We start from the raw sequence: 25,654 nt of genomic DNA, 5'->3' as shown, positions 1-25,654 counted from the left end.
ACCACTTGCGTTACAATTAAACCCGCGTTACTTTGTGCTCCCTCTTCTCGCCCGTCAGCAAAAATGACGCGAATATTGATGGTTTTCACCACAGACCATAAAAGACAAGGTTTCACGCTGAAGTAAAGTAGAAGATCTCTTCTTCAACCAGAGATGGTGAACATGATGGTATTCTTGTGAAAAGACAACATCATGCAAGCACTGTCACCAACAGTGTTTTCATTTAGAAAAACCTATCTTTGCTGTCTTAAGTCAAGTTATGATATCATAGAGGTTCATAACCAGCGATTCTGTCGCACAGTATTAGAGAAATTACTGTATGGACCGGAGGAGAAGCTCGCAGACAATCTTTTACTGTCTATGAGGCAATCGGGGATGTTGAGGCATGAAGTCAAGGGAGATAATTAATCAGAATACTTACCAAAATTTGTTCCTGTTCACGCTCGCCTTCTCTGGAAGATTCGGTGGGTGATTCAGATTTCTCTTGGCACAGCGGTTAGAAGATTTACAGGTTGCTCACGTGACATCTATGTCATCAAGCTCAGTTTGAGTCTGTGCAGTACACCTGGCCCCCGGGAAGTTAGTGCTTCTAATTGACTTAACTTGTCTCCGTTTAATCCAATGGGGTCGCTGTGTCAATTTCTTTTACTGTTTATGGTCCTCTCCCAAGCACCGTACAAAATAGACAATTATCTTTTATTGTAAAACCTGAAAAGATTGCGAAATTGAAAGTGAAAGCATCAGAAGCCGGGCTTATAACAAAGCAAAAGAGGAACTCCCATTCACAAAATTCACATCAGAAATACTATTACTGATGAAAAAGAATGGGTTAAGCACTTTCGGTTACATATAACTATAAACCATAGTAAAAGTTCATCAGCATGCATTGATTTAATAGCATGTTGTAGCAAAAAAAAAAAAAACCTTCCTCTTGCAACCAACTCAGAAAGTTCTACCAGTGGGAAGAATGAGTATGAAGTGCTGAATGCCCAGCTCCCCCAGTCCAGGTCTAGCACCCCCTCAGCACCTGCATTCAAAATTTTCTGACGCCGCCCCTGGTACATTGATGTATTTTTGAAAAGCGTAAATTAAGTTTTTCCAATTGTAAACCCAGTCCCCTAGTAAGGTTATTAAAAAAATGAGCAAAACAAGTTGCGTGGTATCCCCACCACTTTTCAAAGCAAAGTTACGCCACTGCATATGCTCGCCTAACATTCATCAACCACAAATATGGCTTATCATCTGAGATATGTATGTAGTACAGTACATGGCAGCTCAATCTAATGTTAGCTTAAAAAAAGTGTGCATGTTTGTGCTGATCGGGAAGCTGAACGTGCTTGGGCTACCGCAGATGGAGGCGCCAAGGCGACCATTTACTCTTAAAATACTTAGTCATTTTTGCTCATGCAGATAAGAGTAATGCATCTGTTGGATCTGTTATCTCCACGTTTACCCTGTGAACTCAGAATAGCTACAAAATGTTATTCTAAACATAATTAAAGCAAACATGATGCGCTTTCTGCCATCTCGGACTTCACATCTGTGAACTTGAGCGTGTCACTTGAAAACTCTGGATGCTTGCCTTATTACAGACATGAAAAATATATCTATAGAGAGTGAAACTTCTTGAATGTATCCATTCAAACAGAAAACATTCTCACATTGTGTAATCCGTATGAAACATGCACACAGGTGCTGCAGAGAGTCACTGTCGCAGACTTCATCTCTTAAACAGAAGACACTAGTGTAACAATAAATTACGACGTTACGATAAATTAAAACGTTAATGCAGTGTACTTGCTGTTTTTCCCTAACAAATTCATAATTATTATATTTGTACTTAATTATACACTGTGGCAAGCCTTTTTTTACGTGCGCTTGAGCGCTTATTAGGCTGTAGGCAATTAAAGGCTCATTATTATGATTTATATAATATATTAATAAAAGTGTGACTAATAGTCGACTAATGCTTAAAATGCTAAAAAAATTTAAAACCTTTATATGATTATGGCAATATAATATATATAGCGCTGTACAATATTTCTATGAGTAAATCTCTGACAGAGACTATCAGCCAATCATTTGTGTGCATAGTTAGTATGCTGACATCATCCATAGCAACCAGAAGAAAAAAATCTGGTGTCAACCGAAAACAAACTCCAACATAGACATTGCCAGACATTACTGGAACTTCAAACAGGCCTGGACTCTATGGGCAGATAAAATATATATTTATCTTTTTTGCAACAGCAGCAGCAGCAGTAGACAGGTTTGGTGCACACAGGGGTAAAGAACCCCATGTGGACAATGGAATATACTTGTATGTCTTTAATGTTGTGGGACTATGTTCCTGGCAGAGGCCCTAGACATCTTGTTCAGACATCATGGATTCAATTAAATACCAACAGACAAAAAAAAAAAAAAAAAAAAAACTGGCTCTTAATGCTTAAATCTTATAATCGGCCACGGTTGGATTAATGATCCAAAAACAAACATAATAATAATAATTATATATAAATATAATAATAATGAATAACAGTCTCCTGACCTGAACCTTATAGAAAACGAGGGGTGAACCGAAAAGAAGAATCACCAACTCGGAGCTAGAGATCTAAGGATCTGGAGAGATTTTGGGTGAAGGAATGTTCTATGATCTCTTGTCTTCTCCAAACGTTTTAAGCATTATAGGTGAAGAATCGGAGTTATCTTGGTAAAATTATGATACAAAAAGCATTGAATAAAATATTACCAGTAATTGTGGCTAACGTATATTAGAGAAAAACATTTATTGCATAATGATATTTCCCCCCATTTTGAATTGAACAATAAATAAATTAACTTCAACTTCAACAAACAGGATGAAGAGGACTCAGTGTGTGTGTCACGTGGCCTGGTGGCTTTTTGGTCGCGGAGCAGGTGCGTCCTCTGTTGGTTCGGTGTCAGTCCTACAGCAACATCGTAGGCTGGTTTGACAGGGAAGGATGTGGTCCTTTTTCGCACGGGATCCTATTAAAGACTTCAACTATGAGATTTTACCCGAAAACCAAGAAAAGTCAGGCATATGGACCCTCAGTCGGGGCAAGCGCAAGGTAAAATGACTTGACACATAATATAAAGCATGTAGTGTCGCAGCAGGCCGCTGAAGCCTCGGACTAAAGTTTAGCTACACCCCGCTTGGCGTTGCACAGTAAAGCAAATATAAAAAGCACAAAACTTTGTAGGATTATATGTTTTATTTGGCACTACTAAACGTCTTTAAAGTCGCATTTGTTTCAATATAAGGACCACTTATAACACAAACTAGGTTTCTTTTGTCATCCTGTTCCTGTGGCCACGTCAACAAAAAACACAGAGATGCATTAAACGGTTTACTAATGACAGTATGACTAAGTACGATTTTTAGTATTCATTTGTTTATGTGTTTCATTTGAGTGTTACGCTGTCATCGCACATTGTATTATACGTTATTTGATTATATAAACTGTGGAGAAAGGTGCAGTGTTTGTATTTACTGTACACGTGTCCTGACAGGCCATCAACAACTGTATCACATCATTATTCACCAATTGTACCTATGTCATATCAGTAATTGTATCTGATCGTCAATTACTACGTTTACTGGCAGGCATCAGTAACCAATTCTCTTCATCTCTATCTGATAATCATCTGATCAACATTATAATGGCAGCTCAGACATCAGGGAGGCAATTTACTGTAATGTTATTGACTAAAGGTTATATATCAGTGGTTTGGTTCGTTTGAAGACTAGTCAATATAATCAGGACATTCTGGTTTTCCAAATCTAATTGCACTAGCCTTCTTGGCCAACTATAGATGTCCCTATATTATAGTGTTACTATATCTATAAATAGTAATTTAAGTTAACTAGCACCCCCTCTTTCTTCCAGACAACTGGTGAGCCTGTGTCAGTCTTCATGTATGAGGTGTCCCAGGGAACAGAGGAGCAGACACAGCTGGCTAAAGCAGCTTTCAAACGCACAAAAACTCTCAGACATCCCAACATCTTGTCTTACGTAGATGGGTTGGAGGTAAGGCTCCCATGAAATAATGTTGTTTAATAATCTGGTGATGATGAATCATAAGGGGGTTGTTCTCTTGAAGCAGTGCTCACCTTTTCTTCATCTTGATTGTTAGGTCGAGGTGAGCTTTTTGAATGTAACCCCTTGTCAGTTAAATATACTTGATTCCCAGAATATAAATATTTTAGTCGCTTTTTGTTAGTGGGGGATTTTACACAAACTTTTGACAGTCAAGATTTATCCCAATTGTAATTATTAAAAAGCTATTATTATGAAAACTCCTGTCCTTTTCTGTTTGGCATCAGACAGAGAAAAGCTTGTACATCGTCACAGAGCCGGTGACGACTCTGGCTGCTCACCTGAAGCTCCAGGCGGAGAAGGGAGGTGCGAGTGATTTAGAGGTGTCATGGGGCCTTCATCAGATTGTCGTAAGTTGCGAAGGCATGGACTAAAATGATATTATTGTTCAGCCATTAGTTCAGTTGCTCAGTTTGCTCTCAATCCTTTCCCATCAGAAAGCACTGAGCTTCTTGGTGAATGATTGCCATCTCAACCATAATAACTTGGGCATGTGGGCCGTCTTTGTGGACCGTGCTGGTGAATGGAAACTTGGAGGGTTGGATCATGTGACCTCAGACCAGGGAGACACCACTTCCTTACCACCACCTAAAGTGATCAACCCCGACTTAGAGAGATATGACCCTCCAGAGAGCCCTGGGAGTGGTGGAGATAAATGGTACAGGAAGAAATCTCTTATTCCCTAGTAGTTCAGCCCATACTTTTCATGGAGGTTATTACAAATTTTAAATAGGCTCGACTTTCAATCATGACTTTAAATGTTTAGTAAAATGCATATTTAATAAACTATAGTTTTTTTTGTTGTGTCTGTACCATCTCAGGACAGGGGACGTGTGGCGTCTCGGTTGTCTCATTTGGGAAGTATTTAATGGAAATTTACCACGTGCCTCCTCGTTACGATCTCTCGGAAAGGTACTAGGGCATTTCTTCTTAACTAGTTGTAATATAACAACTTTTCCATATTAGTTTTGATTATTACATACAGAGTGAAAGCTGTTTGCGTCTTTCAAATCTCTTTCTTTACTTCTTACAGATTCCAAAGCAGTTAGTGCCGCATTACTGTGAGTTAGTGGGAGCAAACCCAAAGATTCGGCCCAACCCTGCACGTTTCTTACTGAACTGCAGATCTCCTGGAGGCTTTATGAACAACAGCTTTGTAGAAAGCTGTCTGTTTCTGGAAGAGATACAGGTAATTAAACAGTTGTGTGTGTCTTTTTGTGTGAGCCTGTATTGTGTTGTATTACACTTGCATTCAAAAGTTTGGTGTTGGTAATTCTAATATGCAGATTTGGAGCTCAAGGGATTTCTTATTACCAGTATTGGAAACCACTGTACTGCATAGTATATTTTGGAAACTCTTTCTTTAGGATTCATCGATGAATAGAAGGTTCAATAAAACAGCATTTAATGAAGAGACATCTTGTTGTAAAAACATCTTTATTGTCATCTTTCACTGATTTTAATGCATCCATTCCTTGCTGAACCTCTCCACCAAATATCTTAACAGTAATGTATATTGATGAATATGTTCAGATGTTATAAATCTTTTATGTAACATGATAAGTAGAATGATCCGGGTGTTTTTGTGTGTATAGGTGTTGTTTTTATTAATACTGTAACATGAATACAGTAAATTTAGATCAGATAAGTCACATCAAAGCTTGTTTGTTTGTGTGTTCGTGTAGATTAAAGAGCCTGCAGAGAAGCAGCAGTTTTTCCAGGACCTTAGTGAGAATCTCGACTCTTTTCCTGAAGATTTCTGTAAACATAAAGTGCTGCCTCAGCTCCTTACAGCCTTTGAGTTCGGCAATGCTGGCGCTGTCGTCCTCACACCGTTATTTAAGGTGGTAGACATTTTTGGTATTGCATATTTTCAGAGGTTTAGGTTTCTTTAATAAAGTCCTGATATTTTGTTTGTGTTAGGTAGGGAAGTATTTGTCAGCTGAGGAGTACCAGCAGAAGATCATCCCAGTCATAGTGAAGATGTTCTCCTCTACCGACCGTGCCATGAGGATACGACTCCTGCAGCAGGTATACATCACTTCATTGCTCCATGTAGCTTTCGGAAAAGTTTTCTACATTAAAGTTTCTTCATACCAAATTCTTACCCAAATCTCTCTGACTCCATCATACACACTGTCTCAGTTCTAAATCTATTATTTTTTCTATCTGTCTCTCTTTTTACCAGATGGAGCAGTTTATTCAGTATTTGAATGAAGCAGCAGTTAACTCACAGATTTTTCCACATGTGGTTCATGGCTTCACAGACACAAACCCTGCCATCCGAGAGCAGACTGTAAAGGTATTTGTATGCTCCATCTTCTCTCCTTTCCAGTGTTTTGACCCTCAATGTAAAATGTTCCCATTATATTTCATACACTTTTATAACACTTTTAAATAATGTTTCTTTGAATTTCTTTTTCTCCTGTAGTCCATGTTACTGTTGGCCCCTAAATTAAATGAAACCAATTTAAATCAAGAGTTGATGCGTCACTTTGCACGACTCCAGGCCCGGGACGATCAGGGCCCCATCCGCTGCAACACCACTGTTTGCCTGGGCAAAATTGCCCCCTACCTAAATTCTGGGGTAACTGCATCTAAAAATCTCAGTTCTTCACTTGTTCAGGCATATTGTTTTCTCTCAATGACAATCTTTTTTTCCGATGCTTTTTTTCTCAGATGCGCCAGCGTGTATTAATCTCTGCATTCTCACGGGCAACTAAAGACCCGTTTCCTGCCTCACGAGCGGCAGGCGTGCTGGGGTTTGCTGCCACCCATCAGTACTACAGTGTGGCAGAAAGCGCCAGTCGTATTCTGCCCACACTGTGCACACTGACAGTGGACCCAGACAAAAACGTCAGAGATCAGGTAAAGAAAACTGATGTGCACACTGATACAGTATCTGTTTTTATGTTCTGTGGTTTGTGTGCGTAATCCATCATTTTAAACTTAAGTATTTCTGTTCCTGTAGGCGTTCAAAGCCATAAAAAGTTTCCTCAGTAAGCTGGAGACAGTTTCTGAAGACCCCTCTAAACTAGCTGAAATAGGTAAAAGCATGTTTTGTCCCTTATTTTAAGGAGATAGTTTACAAAAAAAAAAATCATTGTTCCTAAATGTCAAAAAAATAATGCTAACGGTTCAATCGCAGAGAAGGATGTGACTGCATTGGCTCAGACTGGAGGCTCAGCTGCTACATGGGCAGGATGGGCGGTAACGGGTGTCTCCTCTATCACCTCCAAACTCATCCGAAATGCTCCGGCTGGTTCAGAGGCACCACCTGCTGAAAACAGCCCCGTCCCTCAACCTGCTGCTGGACCAGTACCCACAAATACTGCAAGCAAAGGTGTGCAACAACAGAAGCTATGTCTCATGTCAAATGCTGCACCCTATGGAGATCACATTTGTCATATGCATACACCAATGATGTCTCATTTAAAAAAAATAATTATAACTGTTATAAAATTGCCTGTAATATCTAATGAAGTGTTAATGACTGTACTTTCTTGCTTTGCAATGTCATGGCTATATGTCCTAAATGAGGCATCCTCTAAGACATATGCAGCCAACAAATATGACTTCCTGAGGAAATAGCCTTCCAATTTACACAGCTAAAGTATGATAATTAAGCAAAATGAAGATTATCAAGGAAGCAAATCTTTAGTAAGAAGCTAAATGAGCTAGTTTCCACAAAATGTTTTTTGCACTTTTCATTCAGTGAGTTGCGCATTTACATATACAAAAATAACTTTTCAATTTTTTCAGATTTTGAAAGTATGATTTTAGATTCAGTGCAGTTACTTTTTAAATCTAGTTTCAACATAGCAATCAGCTTTAATTTGATTTGATAAAAAAAAAAAAGATTATTAGCAGAAATAAACATTAAATTGAGTGGCACCAAGTTTATTATCTCATCAACTTCCTCTTCCTGTTAGGGCCAGAAATGAAAGGACAGATGTCAGGTGCACGTGGGATCCAATCAGAGACATCAAATGAGGAGACAGTGGAGCCAGATGGGGATCGGTGGGAGGATGAAGACTGGGGAAGCCTTGAGGTGAAAGATGGTTATTCAAATTGTGTAAAGTCTCTGGTGTTTTTTCAGTGCTTGACATTTAGTTAGACATATTGTTAGGCGTTATCATACACATGAATACTTGTGAATTTGAATAATTCCACAGGACCCTGAAAAAGTCCAAACTGATCCAAACGATTGGCATTCTGATTGGTCGGCAACGTCATCAACACAGAAGAAAAGCAATGTAAGTAATTTGCATTAGAGTAGCTTATCGAATAAAAGATTACTATTATCCTACTTGATTTGTTCGTGTTTGCTTTGTGCGAATGTTGAAGAATCATATACAATATCCATACTTACATTTACCGTATTTTCCAGACTATAAGTCGCACTTTTTTTCATAGTTTGGCTGGTTCTGCGACTTATAGTCAGGTGTGACTTATTTATCAAAACTAATTTGACATGAACCGAGAGAAATGAACCTATAGAAAACATTACCGTCTATAGCCGCAAGAGGGCGCTCTATGCTGCTCAGTGCTCCTGTAGCCTACACTGAAAACATAGAGCGCCCTCTCATGGCTGGAGATGGTAATGTTTTCTCTTCTGGTTCTTGGTTCTAAATGAATGCGACTTAAGCCCCCTTTCCTCTGCACATGACATTCGGACACGATTGTCGCATTTCTCCCTCTAGCGGCAGTCGCACAGAACTTTCAAACTGGTCGTGCAGCAACCGTTACCTTGGCATATTCACCATGGTAAAATTTATAATTTTAATGAATATAGTTAATGTATGAATGCATCGTCACAAATCAGGGGACCCCCAAAATAAAAACAGTAGGTTTTATGGGGCTAATCAACGTAAATAATGATTTAATAATTTTAAAATAATTATTTCTGCCATAAGTATTATAAACCACCATTTTACAGAATGTTAACAAAATATTGGTAATTCTGACCTCGCACTGATAGTTTTGATTAGAATACATCACATTCGTTCGGGCGTTCGCATACGGTCTAGTCGCAGAAGTTCAAATATTTGAACGTATCCGAGGCTCAAATAGGATCAGAAATTTCCGCATACGCATGTGATCGGAACTACACGCAGCTCCCGCATTACTTTCCATTGGAAATGAATGACTTCCGGTCTGTCGCTTGTCGTTCGTTGGAGACAGTGGAAAGGCGACTTTATAGTCCAGTGCGACTTATATGTTTTTCTCCTCGTCATGACGTATTTTTGGACTGATGCGGCTTATACTCAGGTGCGACTTGTAGTCCGAAAAATACGGTACTAAATGAAAAAACTTGACAGGTTTTTAACCATATTCGTTCATTGTGGTTGTCTGAGATGGGATTTTCAATATATTTCATTAAAATCTTTCAAAATATATTGAGAATAATATTAATTCAAATGTTATTTCACAGATGTGTTATCCATTAATATGGCTAATCTACACATGTCATGTTTCCATAGGTGGGCCGGAAGTCCTCAGAGGCAGTCAAGAAGCAGAGTTCTGATTGGAGCTCTGGCTGGGATGCCGATGACAGCTGGTCGAATGAGAAAGACGCAGATGGTCAGGGTCAAAGTTCACCTGCTGATGAAGGCTGGGGTAATGACTGGGATGAGGATGGGAGTCTGGCTGATAGTTTCTCCCCAACACCTCGAAGTAAAGCCTCAACCAGAGCTCCAAAGAGCGGCAAATTAAGCTCTGCACAGGAAGGGGTACGATTGGCCAGCGAATATAACTGGGATGGACCGGAAGGAAAATCAGCAACATCCGATCTGTTTTCTAGTGTGTCACAACGAAGTACAATGGTAAGTCTCTGGTGAAGGTATTTACTTTCATTGTAAATTGCTAAATGTGGCGGAAATTCGTTCTGGATTATAGTTCCCTCTCAAGTCAAGTCACCTTTATTTATATAGCGCTTTAAACATAAAAGATTGCGTCAAAGCAGCTGAACAACATTAATTAGGAAAACAATGTGCCAATAATGCAAAATGACAGTTAAAGGCAGTTCATCACTGAATTCAGTGATATCATCAGCTCAGTTCAGTTTAAATAGTATCTTTACAATCATTTGCAATCAAGTCAACGATATTGTTGTAAATTAAGTGACTACAATTTAGCAAGCCAAAGGCGACAGCGGCAAGGAACCGAAACTGTGACAGAATGGAGAAGAAAACCTTGGGAGAAACCAGGCTCAGTTGGGGGGCCAGTTCTCCTCTGACCAGATGAAACCAGTTCATCTGTTTCCTGTGGTCTTGTCCTGGTGCTCCTCTGAGACAAGGTCTTTACAGGGGATCTGTATCTGGGGCTCTAGTCTCCGCTGTCTTTCAGGGCAGTAGAGGTCCTTTCTAGGTGCTGATCCACCATCTGGTCTGGATACGTACTGAATCCGGGTGACTGTAGTGACCTTCTGATCTGGATACAGACTGGATCTGGTGGATACGGTGACCTCGGAATAAGAGAAACAGACAAATATTAGCATAGATGGCACTCTTCTAATGATGTAGCAAGTACATCGGGTGTTATGGGAAGTGTTCCCGGTTCCGGTTACCTAATTAATGGAGCCTAACAATCCTTTAATGGATTTGGATTTTGAAGTGTATTAGTGTTTTATGTGTAAGACCGGTTAAAGAGATGGGTCTTTAATATAGATTTAAACTGTAAGAGTGTGTATTATGTGTATCAGTGTATAATGTTTGTGTGAATTTTTTTTTTTTTTTTTGTCCACAGAAGTCTGATGGCTGGGACGCAGACAGTGCTGGAGACTGGGGAGCTGAAGAAAACTGGGAGTCACTGGAAGGAGATCAGGGTCAGAGACTTTTTTTGTTCCAATTTATGCAGTTAAAACAGTGTATTACAATGCAGCTTCATTCTTGTGTTTTCAGTTAGAGAAAATAGGAAGTGCATCTCAAATAACCATGCTTTCACTCCCTCAGGTTTAAGTAAAGCAGAATTAGCAAAGAAGAAACGAGAAGAGCGGCGGAAGGAGCTGGAGGCCAAACGGGCAGAGCGTAAAGCGGCAAAGGGTCCTCTCAAACTGGGCGCACGCAAACTGGACTGAGCACTGGAAGTACAACAGATTATTGACACTTTGAAGATAAAGGGACTGCGAGATTTTAAAGAAACATTCCGTGACGGAGCTCACACCTGTCTGTATGCTGGCGACTTGGAAGACCTCAAATTCAGCCGTGTCTGCTGACTGAGGAACAGCTAACACACCTTAAACTATGATAGTCCTTTCCTCTCCTCCACAGTATCATGATTTTTATAATACAAAATATCATAGTTTACTGAGTGTGCATGAACTCACTGGTTTGATTATTAGGAGTCGAGGAAATTTTAATAATATAATCCTATATATCTTTTATGGATGTACACTGATTATACAGTAACTAAGGACCGCTTTGCCCTGAAGGTCTTTGAGGACATATGAAAATGGATGATGCAGAGAAACTCAAGATGTAAGCTGTTATTTAATCATGATCCTAAATGGAACAATGCCATAACTAGTGCATGTATAAACACAAATGGATATTTTCAAAACAAAGGATTCACTTGACCAAAAAACATTGTAACTCATGAAAGGCGTTTTGTTCTTTCTTTGTTTGCCATATGACTGGTGAGGGTGGATGTGCTTGTTATTTCTGGTTTGTGCCTTCTTTTGCGTTCCAAGTAGGCGGTACTGCTTATGTTGTAAAATAAACTAATCAACAGATGATTTTAGTTAATGAGAGGTCTGTGAAATCCGGTGCAATATTTTCAGAAGGGGTCATTCATGTACTGTACACACAGATGTTAAATCCACCTTCATATGTATTTATAATAAAGAGGAGCAGCCTGTCTTTAGAAATGTAGTGTACAGAATCATGTTGCTCAATTGCTGTTTCACAGAACTTAGTCCAGAAAATGGTAACAAAGGTCTCACTGAACTGCCAGAAACACAGACATGACAGTAGTGGTGAGATTTATTTTCTGCAGTATAATCAAAAATCCAGAAATAAAGGAATTTAATATTAAAAGTCCCTGGCCTAAAAAACACTGGTATAAAATATTTAATTAGCCGAATTGTCTATATAAAATCAAAAAAAAAAAAAAAAATCTAAAAATCCCTTATGTGGGATTGGCCAGAGTTGGGCAATGTCATGGAAAGTTGTTGGCTCAAATGCATTACTGGCTTATGAACGTAAGAAAGGTTTCTAAAATTCAAAGGACTGGAAAGTAAGACTAATGGATTTATTGCAGTCTCATTTCCTTATCTTTAGTCAGTGCTATATTTGTAAAAGTTTATTTAAGGAGTGGTGACAAATCCAGTATCAAAGATTATGTCACAGATAATAATTGCACAGTATGGTAATTATGTTATCTTTCGTTAATGTTTACTTCACTTAACATTACTTCATTATGTAGCTGACCCTTGTCTTAATGGATATGACAATAACAAGGTTTCCTCTGGCTCTTAAATTTACTTTTATTAAATTTAAAGCCTTACTAAGTCTTAAATTGTACAAGAAAGTCTTAATTATGATTTCAAGAGGTCTTCAAATTAAATTTTAATGACCAGAATTGCGATATGGCTGAATGTGACGATTAAACTTCAAACGTCTAACGTTATGATTTAATTGAATAAACACGTGCGCTCCGCGTTAATAGTCCAGTGCTGTGCTGTTTTGTGTTCTGCTGTCACCAGGGAAACCGTTATACTCTATCAAAGCCTCACCTGCTGGCAGAGAATAAATGAACTGGATAAAGTCTAGTAGGTTAGACTAGTGCGCGTTCGCACATTTAGTGTCCGTTATTTCACTGCATGCATTAAACAGTCTATAAAAAAAGGATTTAGAATTATCGCATAATTAAAGAAAGGGGGCAGAAAATGTATATTTATATAATTTCATGTAGTAAATATCATATAAACAGTGACGTTCTTTTCTCAAAAAGCAAGCATGATTACAAATTTGATATTGATTTAATACAACATTTAAATAAGTAGTTAGTGTTAAGAATTTAGGTTTTAGACACCATATTTCATGTTTTCGTTCTATTCTTCCAACAACAACAACATCAACAACAACAGAATTTCAAACACAGCCACAGCGCTGTTTTGCGTGTCTGAACACCAGGAGCTGTTTTGTTCCTGATGATTTGGTTCAATCGTAATGATTAACTTATGAACAGTGACTTACTGCTGCCTCCTGGCGGTATTAATTTTACATTTAAGGTATCTTTTCATTTTTTTAATTATTTCAAACATCAGTTTTCAATATTTTATGTTAAAAATATCAAAACATAATTCATGAATTTGTGATTGCAGGTTAAGGTATTCCATGTCCCTCTGAGCTGCATTAAACTGTGTAAATGCATGTTAAATGTCACTTCTAATGCAGCTTCTGTGTTTCCTCTGCATTGCAAAGATAAATTCTGTTGATACTGATTTAATTTGCTTGGTAACAAGCCAAATGCAAGAATCTGACAAAAGATGGTGCACACTTTTAGAAAAAAAAAAAAAAACTTAAAGATAAAAATGCCCATAAAACTTGATGAAAATTATTCATTTCTATTACTGCTGTGAACTGACCACACAGAATATGTAGAACATAACAAAAAATTCAGGAGTCAGCTGTCCACGGTAGTCCTTAAGATATCAGCACAATACCACTCTCAGTAAAATATAATCTAATTATTTTTATCGATAAAATCTAGGAATATTTTGGAGTTATCTTTTTTTATCAGTATCACAAAATACATCAATAATTTATTGATAATAATTGTTTAAATTAATATATTATTGAATAATTTTGACTTTAAAGGCTGAAATTTAAAGTTCAGCATTTTATAAAACTTAGTTTTTGTGTAAACTTGTATCTGAATTGTAAATTATGCTTTTTACAGTAATTTTACGGTTTAATATGGTACTGTAGACATTGCCCTACCCCGCTCATATTGTATTCATTTTATGTGTTCGGGTCTTAAAAAACAATCTTAAATTTGAGCTTAAACATCCTGCAGAAACCCTGAATAATCAAAATGACATTTTGTGGTAATCAATATTGATTTGATCCATTAGAGATATTAAACACAATGTCTCTGATGTGGTTATCCAATTGCTAAGCTTCCCACTGCTTTACTGTCAGAAGAATTTAGTCCAGCAAATGGTAACAAAGGTCCCATTGAGCTGATGTAAGGCAGGCAAGCTATGTAGGCTATGTAGAAACCTTTACATTTTCTTGTGTAATTGATAGTCTTGCACCATGGAGCAACTGAATTCATTTAACAAGTAACATCTAAGATATGCTGGTATGGTATAATCACATTGAGAAATACACAAACACTTAGTACTGTATATGATGTCAAATATTTAATGGCACAAAAATAGCAACAGTGGCAGTTTATTTTAGGAGTGCTCTTTTTTATTATATACTACTAAAGTGCTTGAAGTGTTAATAGGAAACCAGTAGAAAGAGAAATGTGTGTAATGAGAGATTTGTCAGTAGCAAATGCACCACTGTTATCAAACAACAGAACAGATGGGGTTTTGTTTGGTTGCTGACCATCTCTTGTGTTCTGTTTAGGAATATTTCCAGTTGTGCTCATAAAACTAAGCCTGCCTAATCAATACATTAAATGTTTTAATTATTTCTGTTAAATGTTAGAAACATTTTAAAGACTTTAAATATCAAAGTTTCCACAACTGTGCCTTCACTTCTTCAATCCGCAGTCTTCACTTGTTCTGTTTCTGTTTGTCTTTTGAGCCAAACATGGCAGCAGCAGCAGCAAAAACGGCAAAGGTAGCTGCTGCAGCAAGACCAACTCCAACACCGATCTCCACCGCTTTCCGCACCTATGACAATGGACAGAAAGTATTATATTAATTCACTGTATAAGAAAAGCACCCATCACTAATGACTATATCAATATTAAACAGTGCTGCAATACTGTGATTTTCAAATTATTTGGGAGAAATTACTGAAAGCACTATTCACTACTTCACACTATTACTTCTGAGATGTTCAAACTGTACCTGTCGGGACTGTGGTTTTCCATATCTCAGCTCTGTAACAAAGTGCTCACAGTTCCCTTTAAAGACACAGTATGGAAGTTCTTGTCCCAAAAGACTGTGTGCATCCCGTAGAATCTCTTGAACAGGACGTGGCTCATATTTCTCATCCAGAAGATTGTTGATACAATATTCATCATTGCCAACTACTTCATAAAGCTCTTCTTTCTTCACCTTGGCTTTATCACATAATACTGACATCATACTGTAGGCTCCAGCTTGAGCATGTTCAGCTGTAGAGAACGAAAAGCAAAAACACAGTCTGTGAAGTGCTTGACCATTACATGTCATTCTTGAGACTTGAATGGAATATTTCAGATTCAATGTAAGTTAAGCTCAATGAAAATCATTTGATGCATGTAAAATACTCACTGGGAGGTGCCAGGTGAATCACATAACCTTCACCAACATAAACAGCCCAGTGCTGATATGTGCCTCGGAAGATTTCAATAAGGTCTCCAGGCTCTGGCTGTTGATCATACAAGGGACACAATATAAGATGTCATATTTTGTTAAAAAGTAATTTAGATTGGCAATAATATATCATACTGTTTGACTCAAATAACAGATATTATTGCACTTCAGAATAGAAAAGAAAAAGAAAGCGAAAGTGTTTTGGTTTTGGTTTTGTTACTTTGCATAAAAGTAAATGTGCAAAGACATAAGCTCTCGACAGAGCTCTTTCTGTTGGCGATGAAAACAAAGTCCTGTCTCATACACTTTTAAACATTCTCTGCAGCTTATAATATTAAAATTGCTCCATAACAGACCTTGAGCAATAAGCCTACACAATTACCTAACTGTGCAGTACCAAACACTGAGATTTATTAAATAACAACAGCACTAACATGATATTTTCGCCATTTACTGTTACAATTCAGTTCGTTTCAGATTATTAAAATTCATTTACCTTTGTCTGTGCCATGACAACCTCAAAAACTGTTGTTTTTACTCTTCTCCTATGAGAGACACATAAACGACATTTGTGATCCGGACACAAATAAATATTTGCCTACATTATACATGTCGTTTATTACATACAAAATGAGGTTTAGATGGGGCATTTAGAATTAGAGTTTAGAATATGGGGCATATTCTGAAAATGACAATAATCACATTTCTATGTAAGTGAATATAATAATGTTGGCGCATCGGGAAAAAATAATGGCAGGTTGTAGGAACAGAGTCGACAAGCTGACGTCATGCACAATTAACAAACAGACAAACTATCCAGGCTTCGGCGGTCTTCATTCCGTAATCGTGATAAGTAAGTAACCCTGTGGTATAAAGAATGAATCATACTTACAGATAATGATGTTTGTCTCGGTGAGCTACAATCCGTGTAACGTTATGCGCGTCTGAAGCAAAAATAACATCATAGAGCAAACCCACTGACTGTTGATGTCGACCAATCAGCTGCAGGGTCACTCAGCGCTGAGAGAGATCATTGGTGGACATCCTTAAAGCGATATTGCTGTTCGAATTTATAATATAAACAATTTCACTTATGTTTTATCAGTGCCATCAGGACTAATTTCTTTGTACGTTTCAGAAGACTTATAAGAGCCGGAGTACATTTAGGTGGCGGTGGCCACTTTTCCATTGTTGGACAAATAGTTACAGCAGGCCAGTGTCAATGCATGTCACTGACTTAATCAACTTTAAGGGGTTCATATGATGCTTTTTTAAAAGATCACCATTTTGTGTATTTGGTATAACAGAATATGTTGACGTGCTTTAATATTCAAAAGCACATTATTTTTCAAATACTGTACATTATTGTAGGTCCTCTATGCCCCGCCTCTCCCAAACGCGTCTTTTGACAAGCGCAGTCCATTAGGAAGTCTACAATAATAAATCTTAAAGTGATGGAATGTGTAAGGAACTCTAAAGCAAAAAAGACTATATTGTTGTAAAGCCTTGAAACGTTATCCTTTTTAAGGACTTTTGTATACTTATTTTGTAGTTGGAGATATGGATTTGTTTTTAATACCCCTCTGTAAATAGTTCTTATTTTTTTTTTTATGTTTGTTGATTTATTTAGTATTTACCTTTTTTTCACAATTATTGTCAGGTTGAATATACAGTAATTATATTTTTGCTTTTATTGTTCATTTGTATGTGAATCGTCACTAAATAAAGCATTAAAAAAAAGTCTACAATAATGAGTAAATAACACCTTTAAAATTAACTGGATTATACTTTTCACTCTAAATCCTTTTTTATGGAATTGGGGCATACCTAATATTTTTTTCTAAATTAGGGGGTCTTAGATTTCTCTTGATTTGCTGCTACAAAATGTATCAAATTCCTTTAAGCGAATCCTGCTTTCATAGACAAATGTTACTGGCTTGGTGTGTTATATAAACATAACTTTAATACCCATATTAAAGTTACAATATATTATATAAAAATAAATAATTTTTTACAAATTGGTTTTTGAATTATTGAATCAAGAAGGCATGTTACTCACTTATTCGGAGTTCGGAGAGCATTATTCAGAGCTGATACCCAAAACAGTATTACACCCCCCTCTGCATTTGATTTATTTGATACTTATATTAGGAAAATTTGTATTCGTACTAGAAGTATGAATGTTAACAAAATTGTTCGTTCCTTATTTAAAAAATATATTTTTCTTCTCCCAACTGTATAATTTATTGAAACAGATTAGTTAAAGGTTTATTATAGAAGGACATTTGGACCTGGCCAAACAAATACTATTGGTAAACAAGTGAAGGAGGTAACTTTTACATAGATATTACCCAGTAAATAATTTTCTTGTTATATTTAAAAATAATATTGATCTGAATTGTTCTTTTTGTAATATGAGGACTGAAACTTTGTCTCATTTATTTTCGCATTGCTCTTATGTTAAAATATTTTGGAAAGATTTGACTTAATTATCAATAAACATCATTTGAGGAATGTAAATGACTCGCAGGTCTTTCTGATGGTGGTTCATGATGCCGCTATATTAAGCTTTCTATATTTAGCTTATAATACACAGTTATAAAAGTGCTTGAAAGGTCATTAGATATCTAGTAGAAAAATACATGTGTGACATCAAAGAGAGAGAGTGAGAGAGAGAAAGAAAAGACTTGTCAGTGGACTATGGACTCATTGCTTTATTGTTGAGTTATTTTACACCTCAGTAGACTTTACATTCTATAATAGTCTCTCCATTTGTAATCATAAAACAAAGGCTTTGCCAATTTTTTTTTTTAATTATTATTATTTAAAGATAATAAAAGGCACCAACCAATTTACTGGCTTTAAATAATACAGTACCAGTTTTTATTTCATTAGTTATATTCATTGTGTCTGCTTGTCTTTTGAACCCAAAAGTTTTGAAATGAAATAAGCAACGGTTCCAATGCTAGCCACTGCACCAGTACCTACAGCTGCAGCCGTCACGCTGACTCGTACCTATTAGAATAAACAAAAAATATTTAAATTAAAAAGTTGTTGCTTTTGCGACAATAAATTGATGTAAATCAATTTAAAACATTTTATCACAAAACATACCAATCCAGTGATTTGCACTGAGACAATTTGAGACATTTATGAGTAATTCAGTTACAGTACTTGTGTGAATAATCTCAATATGCCAGGTCATGCCACACAGCTGTACCTGTCGGGACTCCGCTTTTCCGTATCTCAGCTCTGTAACAAAGTGCTCACAGTTCCCACTAATGAGACAATATGGAAGTTCTTTTCCCACAAAACTGTGTGCATCCCGTAGAATCTTTTCAACACGACGTGGATCATATTTCCCATCAAGAAGGTTGTTGATACGATAATCATCATTGCCAACTACTTTATAAAGCTCTTCTTTCTTCACTCTGGCTTTATCATTTAATACTGACATCATACTGTAGGCTCCAGCTTGAGCATATTCACCTGAAAGAAATGTAATGTTTCGTATTCAAGTTATGCTCAATAAAAATAATTTGATGTATGTAAAACACTCACAGGGAGGAGCCAGGTGAATCACATAACCTTCACCAACATAAATAGCCCAGTGCTGATATATGCCTCGGAAGATTTCAATAAGGTCTCCAGGCTCTGGCTTTTTCTCGTGCTATGAGACAATACGATGCGAAAATATATGAAATAAATAAATAGGTAAATAGAGTAATCTGTAAGGCTTTTTTTATATTGTTTCACTGATATAACGCAATACTATTGTACTTAGCCTAGATAAAATGCAGCAAAAGTGAAACTAAGATCTCTTTTACTGTAAATTACTTTGGGACAGACCTTGAGCAATAAGCGCAAAGAGCAAAACAATCCGTTTAGTGTATTACAACAGCACCAATATATATATTTGCAATGTGAACTTTCCCTTAACCATGGTTTTATTGTAGTAAAAATCAAGTAGTAATCATGTTTTTTGGTTCGTGTTTTTATAGTAAAACCATGGTTAATTTTCTTAATGGATTATATTCTTCCCGTCAATTAAAATATTTACCTGTGACATGGCGACTTCAAACTTTCACTTTCCTGTTAGAAACACACAATAAAGCATTTTTTTCATAGGACAATTTAAATCTCGAAAATTGAAGGAACATATTATCTAAATTACATCAATCACTTTGTATGTACATTAATGTAATCGTGATTAAATTCATTTGAATCAACGGAAAGATGATGTAGGAGCAACTCACTTCGGTCTTCCTTAAAAACAAACTAACAAAGTTTGCGCTCTACGATCCATGCTTTGAACAAAGTATTGATAATTGAGTAGGAAAGTTACACTGCGGTCTTAACTAATTAGGGTATTATACTTACAAGTACGCAGCAGTCGCAGTGATGATGGTGCTGAAGTAAAATCAGAGCATATATAGCGCTACTCGACCAATCAGAAACATTCATTCCAGATAGACACGCCCTTAAAAGTTATTGGTGTTCTTCTGAAACAATTGAAAATATATTTACACTTTTATGGACGTTTTATTATTATTTTCATCCAGAAGACTGCTTTTAGTACGTTTAAGATAAACCAGAGTGGACAACTACTGTAAAGTGGCAACTTTTCCAGTGTTGTAACCTTTAACTTTAGAAATATGCAGTATGTGATCTAAAATTAATGAAGCATAAAATATGAACAGTGCGGAACGTGGAATAAAATAACCCTAGATTACAATTCCCAGGGTTTATTCCTGAACCATTTCAACTGTGAAAAGCACAACGGGAGAAAGCGTTTTCTGTCATCATAACATCATCAAACACTCAGTCCATTGTGCAGTTTCTTTCAAAGGAAGGTGTTGAGTGCTTTGACCATAATAACTCCTAAACTACAGAGGGCGATAAGTGTAGCAAACTCGTCATTCTCCCTCTGACGAAAGAATACACGAGAACTTCCGGTGTTTAGTGAACCGTTCGATGGTACCGGATGGAACTGTGTTGAAAAAATTGGCTAAAGTTGCAAATACTGCCCCTTTCCCCACAAAATTGATCAAATTCCTTTAAGCGTATCATGCTTCCATAAGCCAATGTTTCTGGCTTGGTCTCTGTTATATAAACATAACTTTTCTCCCTAAAGGTATTAGGCTACCTAATCAGAGCTGATACCCAAAACAGTACACCCCCATCTGCATTTGATTTATTTCATACTTATATTAGGAAAATTTGTATTGCCACTAAAAATATGAAAGTTAACAAAACTGTTCGTTCCTTACTTTAAAAATACATTGTTTCTTCTCCAAACTGTATAATTTATTGAAACAGATTAGTTAAAGGTTTATTACAGAAGGACATTTGGACCTCGCCAAACAAATACCAAGTGGAAAAAAACAAGTGAATGAAGTAACTTTTTAAATTTTACATAGATATTACTCTAATTTTCTTGTTAAATTTAAAAAGAATATTGATTTGAATTGTTATTTTTGTAATATGAGGACTGAAACTGTCTTGTTTATTTTGGTAGCATATTACTCTTACGTTAAAATATTTTGGAAAGGTTTGACTAGATTTATAATTGATAACATTGACCCCCCTTTTTCTTTGTGCTTAGAACATGTTTTATTTGGTTTTACTAATATCCCTTTAAATAAAACTAAAGAATACTACATTCTACATTTAATTTACATTTTTGCTAAATTTCATATCCATAAGTGTAAGTACAGTAAAACCAATTCTTTATTTTTGCTTTTTGAAATAGAAATTCAATTTTTTTTGTTAATACGATTTTTTATTCATATAAAAAGAAACCAATTAAGACTGTTTCCATCTGTAAATCCGTTAATATAGTTGTATAATATTATATTTACAAAGAGACATCTGACTCCACTGTGATTTGACCCCCCCCCCCCCTCACACACACACACACACACACACACGTGATGCACAAAACTTAGCATTTAAACATTCAATAGCAAATACGTAAACTAATATCAAAACATACTTAGTAGCTGATTCAGAAGCGCCTGATTGTCGTATCAAAGTCAGAATGACCTCCTCTCCTTATAAGTGTTGTGTATTCTAACTATTGTTGTGAAGCACTTTGTGATTTTTATCTGTGAAATGTGCTATACAAATAAATTTTACTTACTTACTTACTTACTTACTCTCCTAAGTTCACAAAACAGTCATCCATAAAATATGTTCCTGTTCTATTGTAACTTGTAAGTCATCTTTTCAGGTTCCGAAATGCATCTATTTTCTGAAGGCCAAATACAGTGTGTTTGCTTTGGCCTAGAAACACACATCTCTCTGACATGACTGCTTCAACACTAACTGCGGTTACTGAAACCACACCTTCTTTCTTTGCGTGAACATTTGAGTGGCATTACACAAATATTTCCACATAGTGACGTAGACATGTGGGGTGTGTTTAAATGAGCCCTTTTATGAGGGAATAATACACAGTTATAAAAGTGCTTAAAAGGTAATTAAATATCTAGTAGAAAAATACTTGTGTGATATCAAAGAGAGAGAGAGAGAGAAAATACTTGTTAGTGGACTATGGACTCATTGCTTTCTTGTTACTTTACAGTTACACCTCAATAGACTTTTTAGAGTCTATGAGTTTATGAGTTATGAAGAATATTTCTTTGGTTTTGAGACTTTAGTCTTTGCAACCTAAGGGATCTTAGAAATCACATCACATTAACCCTTTAGAAAGATTTTGAAATAAGAAACAACTTATGGTGTTCCTTTTTACTTTCATTATGGTGTTTTTTGTCCCGATTCTCGGTTTTATGTATTTATAGGCATGATAAAGTCTGTTGATGTGGGCTAAAAGTCAGAATTAATAAAGGTTTTAACAATTTGGTCAAATTTTAATTGTATTAGACAGTAATTAAAGATGCATTTTTTAGAAAAAGGCTGTAGAGCACAAATGTATTATTTATATTATAAATATATATTTTATTTTTCATCCATATGGTAGATGACATGGTAATCAATCATTATTGCCAACTACTTGATAAAGTCATTTATCATTATGTGCATTACTGACATCATACTTTGACCCAGCTTGAGCAGGTTCAGCTATCTGAAAGAAATGGAAATGTAAACTCAGTCATGTGCCTTAAAAAACATAAAAGATATGTGCCTACAAAGATTTTGTTGAGGTCTTCTCCTACATACTACATCCTCATACTGTGTAATGTTTTTACTCTTATGTTATTGCTCTTGTTTTTCTATATATATAACAAGAGCCATATATATAAAAATAACAAGTACTTAATTTTTGAAAATGTAATTAATTAAAGTCCATGTTTGATAATATGTGTAGGATTGGGTTAAACTATCATGTTAAGCATGAACAGTCAATAGGGGGCCAGTGAAGTGGGCAGTGTTTTTTTCCAAGTCGACTATAATGAACACTTGGACTGAAGCAACATATTATTCCCTTATTTTAACTAGTTATCTTGAACCATATGCCCTGTCCAAAATACCCACACTTGTGGTCTTTGCACTTGACAACTTATACAACATACTTCCTGTTTTTGATCCAAGTTTATTTTATTTTCAGTACTTTCCACTGTAAAGTAAACTTCAGTAGTCCAACAGACAACAATTTAATTTGCAGTACTTCTAATTGAGTAATGAAAAGCAATTGCAAATGTTGTACAAATAAATATACTCATATTTGCACCAATAAAATATTCAATATTTTGTTTTACTGCCAAATGATATATAAAATTATCATTAATATTTAACTTACAGTGTATAAACTTCTTTGACCTCTTGCGAGATCTTGGCAAAAAGTCTCACGATTTATTTACAGAACATGATGCATAATGGGATACACTAAGACTTGAATACCCCTCTGGATTTAGTCTTGCACACTTCGTTCCTGCCACGTGCACGCACTCCCAAGTGGCCAAGACTGCAAGTGTGGGTATTCGGACAGGGCAATAGTCATTTTCAGTTTTAAACAAAAAAATAATTGTGAGGGATACATGAAGGATACAACTGATGCCAAACAGACTACCATAGAGCCATCAAGTTAAGATGTCCTTCGAAGGAGCTTGATGGCAGTCTAGATATGCAGTCTTACTAGGATGCGTCCTTCTGATGGTGGTTCATGATGCCACTATATACAGCTTTCTATATTTTGCTTATAATACACAGTTATAAAAGTGCATTAGATATCTAGTAGAAAAATACATGTGTGACATCAAAGAGAGAAAGAGAAAGAAAAGACTTGTCAGTGGACTATGGAATCATTGTTTTCTTGTTACTTTACAGTTACACCTCAATAGACTTTTTATGAGTCTTAACTTTGAAAGAGAATATCTCTTTGGCTTTGAGACTTTAGTCTTTGCAACTTCAGGGATCTTACCTTACTCTGCACAATCAGCTTGTAACACTCCAAAGAGAAAGGAAAACTTGAAATCGCATTACATGAACCCTTTAACCTAGGATTTAGAAATATGCAGTGGATAATTTTGGGACTCACTCCATTTTATGTAGTGTTGTCAAGGACAATGTTGAGCACCTAATATTCTGATAATAATAACTCTCCTACATTTCAAAGAGTGGTAAGTGTATTGTAATGTTCCCAATGGCTAAATAATGTTTTGTGTTGAGTCAATAATTGAAACGGTGTTGAAATGGTTCAAATCGAAACTCTCCCTTGACATTTCTACATTTGCAGTATTTATTCTGTATGTAAATCAAATATTATGCATGGAATACATACACACATAAATGATTTGGTGAACAATCACACAGGTTACCAACAGCTGATGAAACATTGCTTCAGTTTATGGACGGAAGTCCTGTTTGTTATCCGTCTTGTTAAACTGTGTTATCTGTATAAAGGAACAACTTGTGGTGCTTTTTTTATGTATTTATAGGCATGATAAAGTCTGCTGATGTAGGCTACAAATCCAAATTAATAAAGGTTTAAACAATTTGGTCAAGTTTTGATTGTATTAGACAGTTATAAAAGTTTTTGAAAGGTCATTAGAAATTTTTTTTTTAAAAGAAATCTGTAGACCACAGATGTATTATCTATATTATAAATATATATTTTATTTTTCATCCATAAGGTAGATGACATCAATTAATAATCAATAATGGTAATCGATCATTATTGCCAACTACTTGATAAAGTCCTTCTTTCTCCATTGTGGCTTTTTGTGTGTGTGTGTGCATTACTGACATCATACTTTGACCCAGCTTGAGCAGGTTCAGCTATCTGAAAGAAATGGAAATGTAAACTCAGTCATGAGACTTAAAAAGCACATCAAGTGAACAATACAATGAACAATACAATGAATGTGGTCTAAAAAAAACAAGAAGAGCATATGACATTTGAACAACACCAGGGTGAGTAAATGATGACTTAATTGTCACTTTAGGTTAATTATCAATAGACATCATTTGAGGAATGTAAGTGACTCACAGGGAGGTGCCTGATATAACGCAATACTATTGTACTTGTAAAATCCAGCAAAAGTGAAACTGCACGCAGGATCTCTTTTACTGTAAAACAATAACAGAGCAAAACAATCACTTTAGTGTATAGCTCAACAACAGCACAAAAATATCTATTTGCAACGTGAGATTTCCCTTAACCATGGTTTTATTGTAGTAAAAATCAAGTAATCATGTTTTTGGTTTATTGTTTTTGTAGTAAAACCATGGTCAATTTTCTTCCAGTTGATTAAAATATTTACCTTTGACATGGCAACTTCAAACTTTCACTTTCCTGTTACAAAGACATAATACATTTTTGGGACCATGGGAACATTAATGTAAAGGCTATCTTGATTAAATTCATTTTAATCATCGGAAAGATGTTATAGGAGCATCTCACTTCGGTCTTCCTACAAAACAAACTAACAAAGTTTAGAGTGGGAACTTTTCCAATGTTGGACTTATAAATTATTAGTTCTTATAAATAATTGACGCACCTGCTGGGAACTGTTTGGGCGCTCAATGTTATTGGACTTATAAATAAGTAAATAACTTTTACTTTGGTCTTATAAAAAGGTAAATAACTTTT

General features: G+C 36.0%; 3 protein-coding genes across 4 annotated transcripts; 1 reads left to right on the top strand and 2 right to left on the bottom strand.

The window, feature by feature from the left end:
- The first annotated feature begins 2,890 nt into the window (after positions 1–2,890).
- Positions 2,891–11,985, top strand: scyl1 (SCY1-like, kinase-like 1). The gene is made up of 18 exons (XM_052574835.1): positions 2,891–3,089; positions 3,909–4,049; positions 4,346–4,468; positions 4,556–4,776; positions 4,940–5,030; positions 5,152–5,307; positions 5,804–5,962; positions 6,042–6,149; positions 6,307–6,420; positions 6,550–6,705; positions 6,798–6,986; positions 7,090–7,165; positions 7,267–7,461; positions 8,051–8,169; positions 8,294–8,374; positions 9,602–9,943; positions 10,866–10,944; positions 11,072–11,985. Exons 1-18 carry the CDS (start codon positions 2,982–2,984, stop codon positions 11,194–11,196), a joined length of 2,583 nt encoding a protein of 860 aa, XP_052430795.1. The 5' UTR covers positions 2,891–2,981; the 3' UTR covers positions 11,197–11,985.
- Positions 11,986–14,465: 2,480 nt separating this feature from the next.
- rarres3l (retinoic acid receptor responder 3-like) lies at positions 14,466–16,614 on the bottom strand. The gene is made up of 5 exons (XM_052574834.1): positions 16,493–16,614; positions 16,097–16,145; positions 15,559–15,655; positions 15,151–15,419; positions 14,466–14,970 (listed from the first exon to the last, which is right to left on the bottom strand). Exons 2-5 carry the CDS (start codon positions 16,109–16,111, stop codon positions 14,851–14,853), a joined length of 501 nt encoding a protein of 166 aa, XP_052430794.1. The 5' UTR covers positions 16,112–16,145; positions 16,493–16,614; the 3' UTR covers positions 14,466–14,850.
- A 1,692-nt stretch (positions 16,615–18,306) lies between these two features.
- On the bottom strand, positions 18,307–19,995 carry LOC127971758 (phospholipase A and acyltransferase 3-like). Of its 2 annotated transcripts, none has more exons than XM_052574978.1 (5): positions 19,857–19,995; positions 19,661–19,692; positions 19,162–19,270; positions 18,715–19,089; positions 18,307–18,615 (listed from the first exon to the last, which is right to left on the bottom strand). In XM_052574978.1, exons 2-5 carry the CDS (start codon positions 19,667–19,669, stop codon positions 18,566–18,568), a joined length of 543 nt encoding a protein of 180 aa, XP_052430938.1. In that variant the 5' UTR covers positions 19,670–19,692; positions 19,857–19,995; the 3' UTR covers positions 18,307–18,565. The 2 variants fall into 2 exon arrangements, with proteins under 2 accessions (XP_052430938.1, XP_052430939.1); XM_052574979.1 differs by having other exon boundaries at positions 18,821–19,089.
- Positions 19,996–25,654: the final 5,659 nt, after the last annotated feature.

Source organism: Carassius gibelio, chromosome B14, assembly GCF_023724105.1.
Source record: "Carassius gibelio isolate Cgi1373 ecotype wild population from Czech Republic chromosome B14, carGib1.2-hapl.c, whole genome shotgun sequence".
NCBI classification, from domain to species: domain Eukaryota; kingdom Metazoa; phylum Chordata; class Actinopteri; order Cypriniformes; family Cyprinidae; genus Carassius; species Carassius gibelio.
The sequence above is the reverse complement of the archived record's forward strand: the minus strand, read 5'-3'. Positions and strand labels throughout refer to the sequence as shown.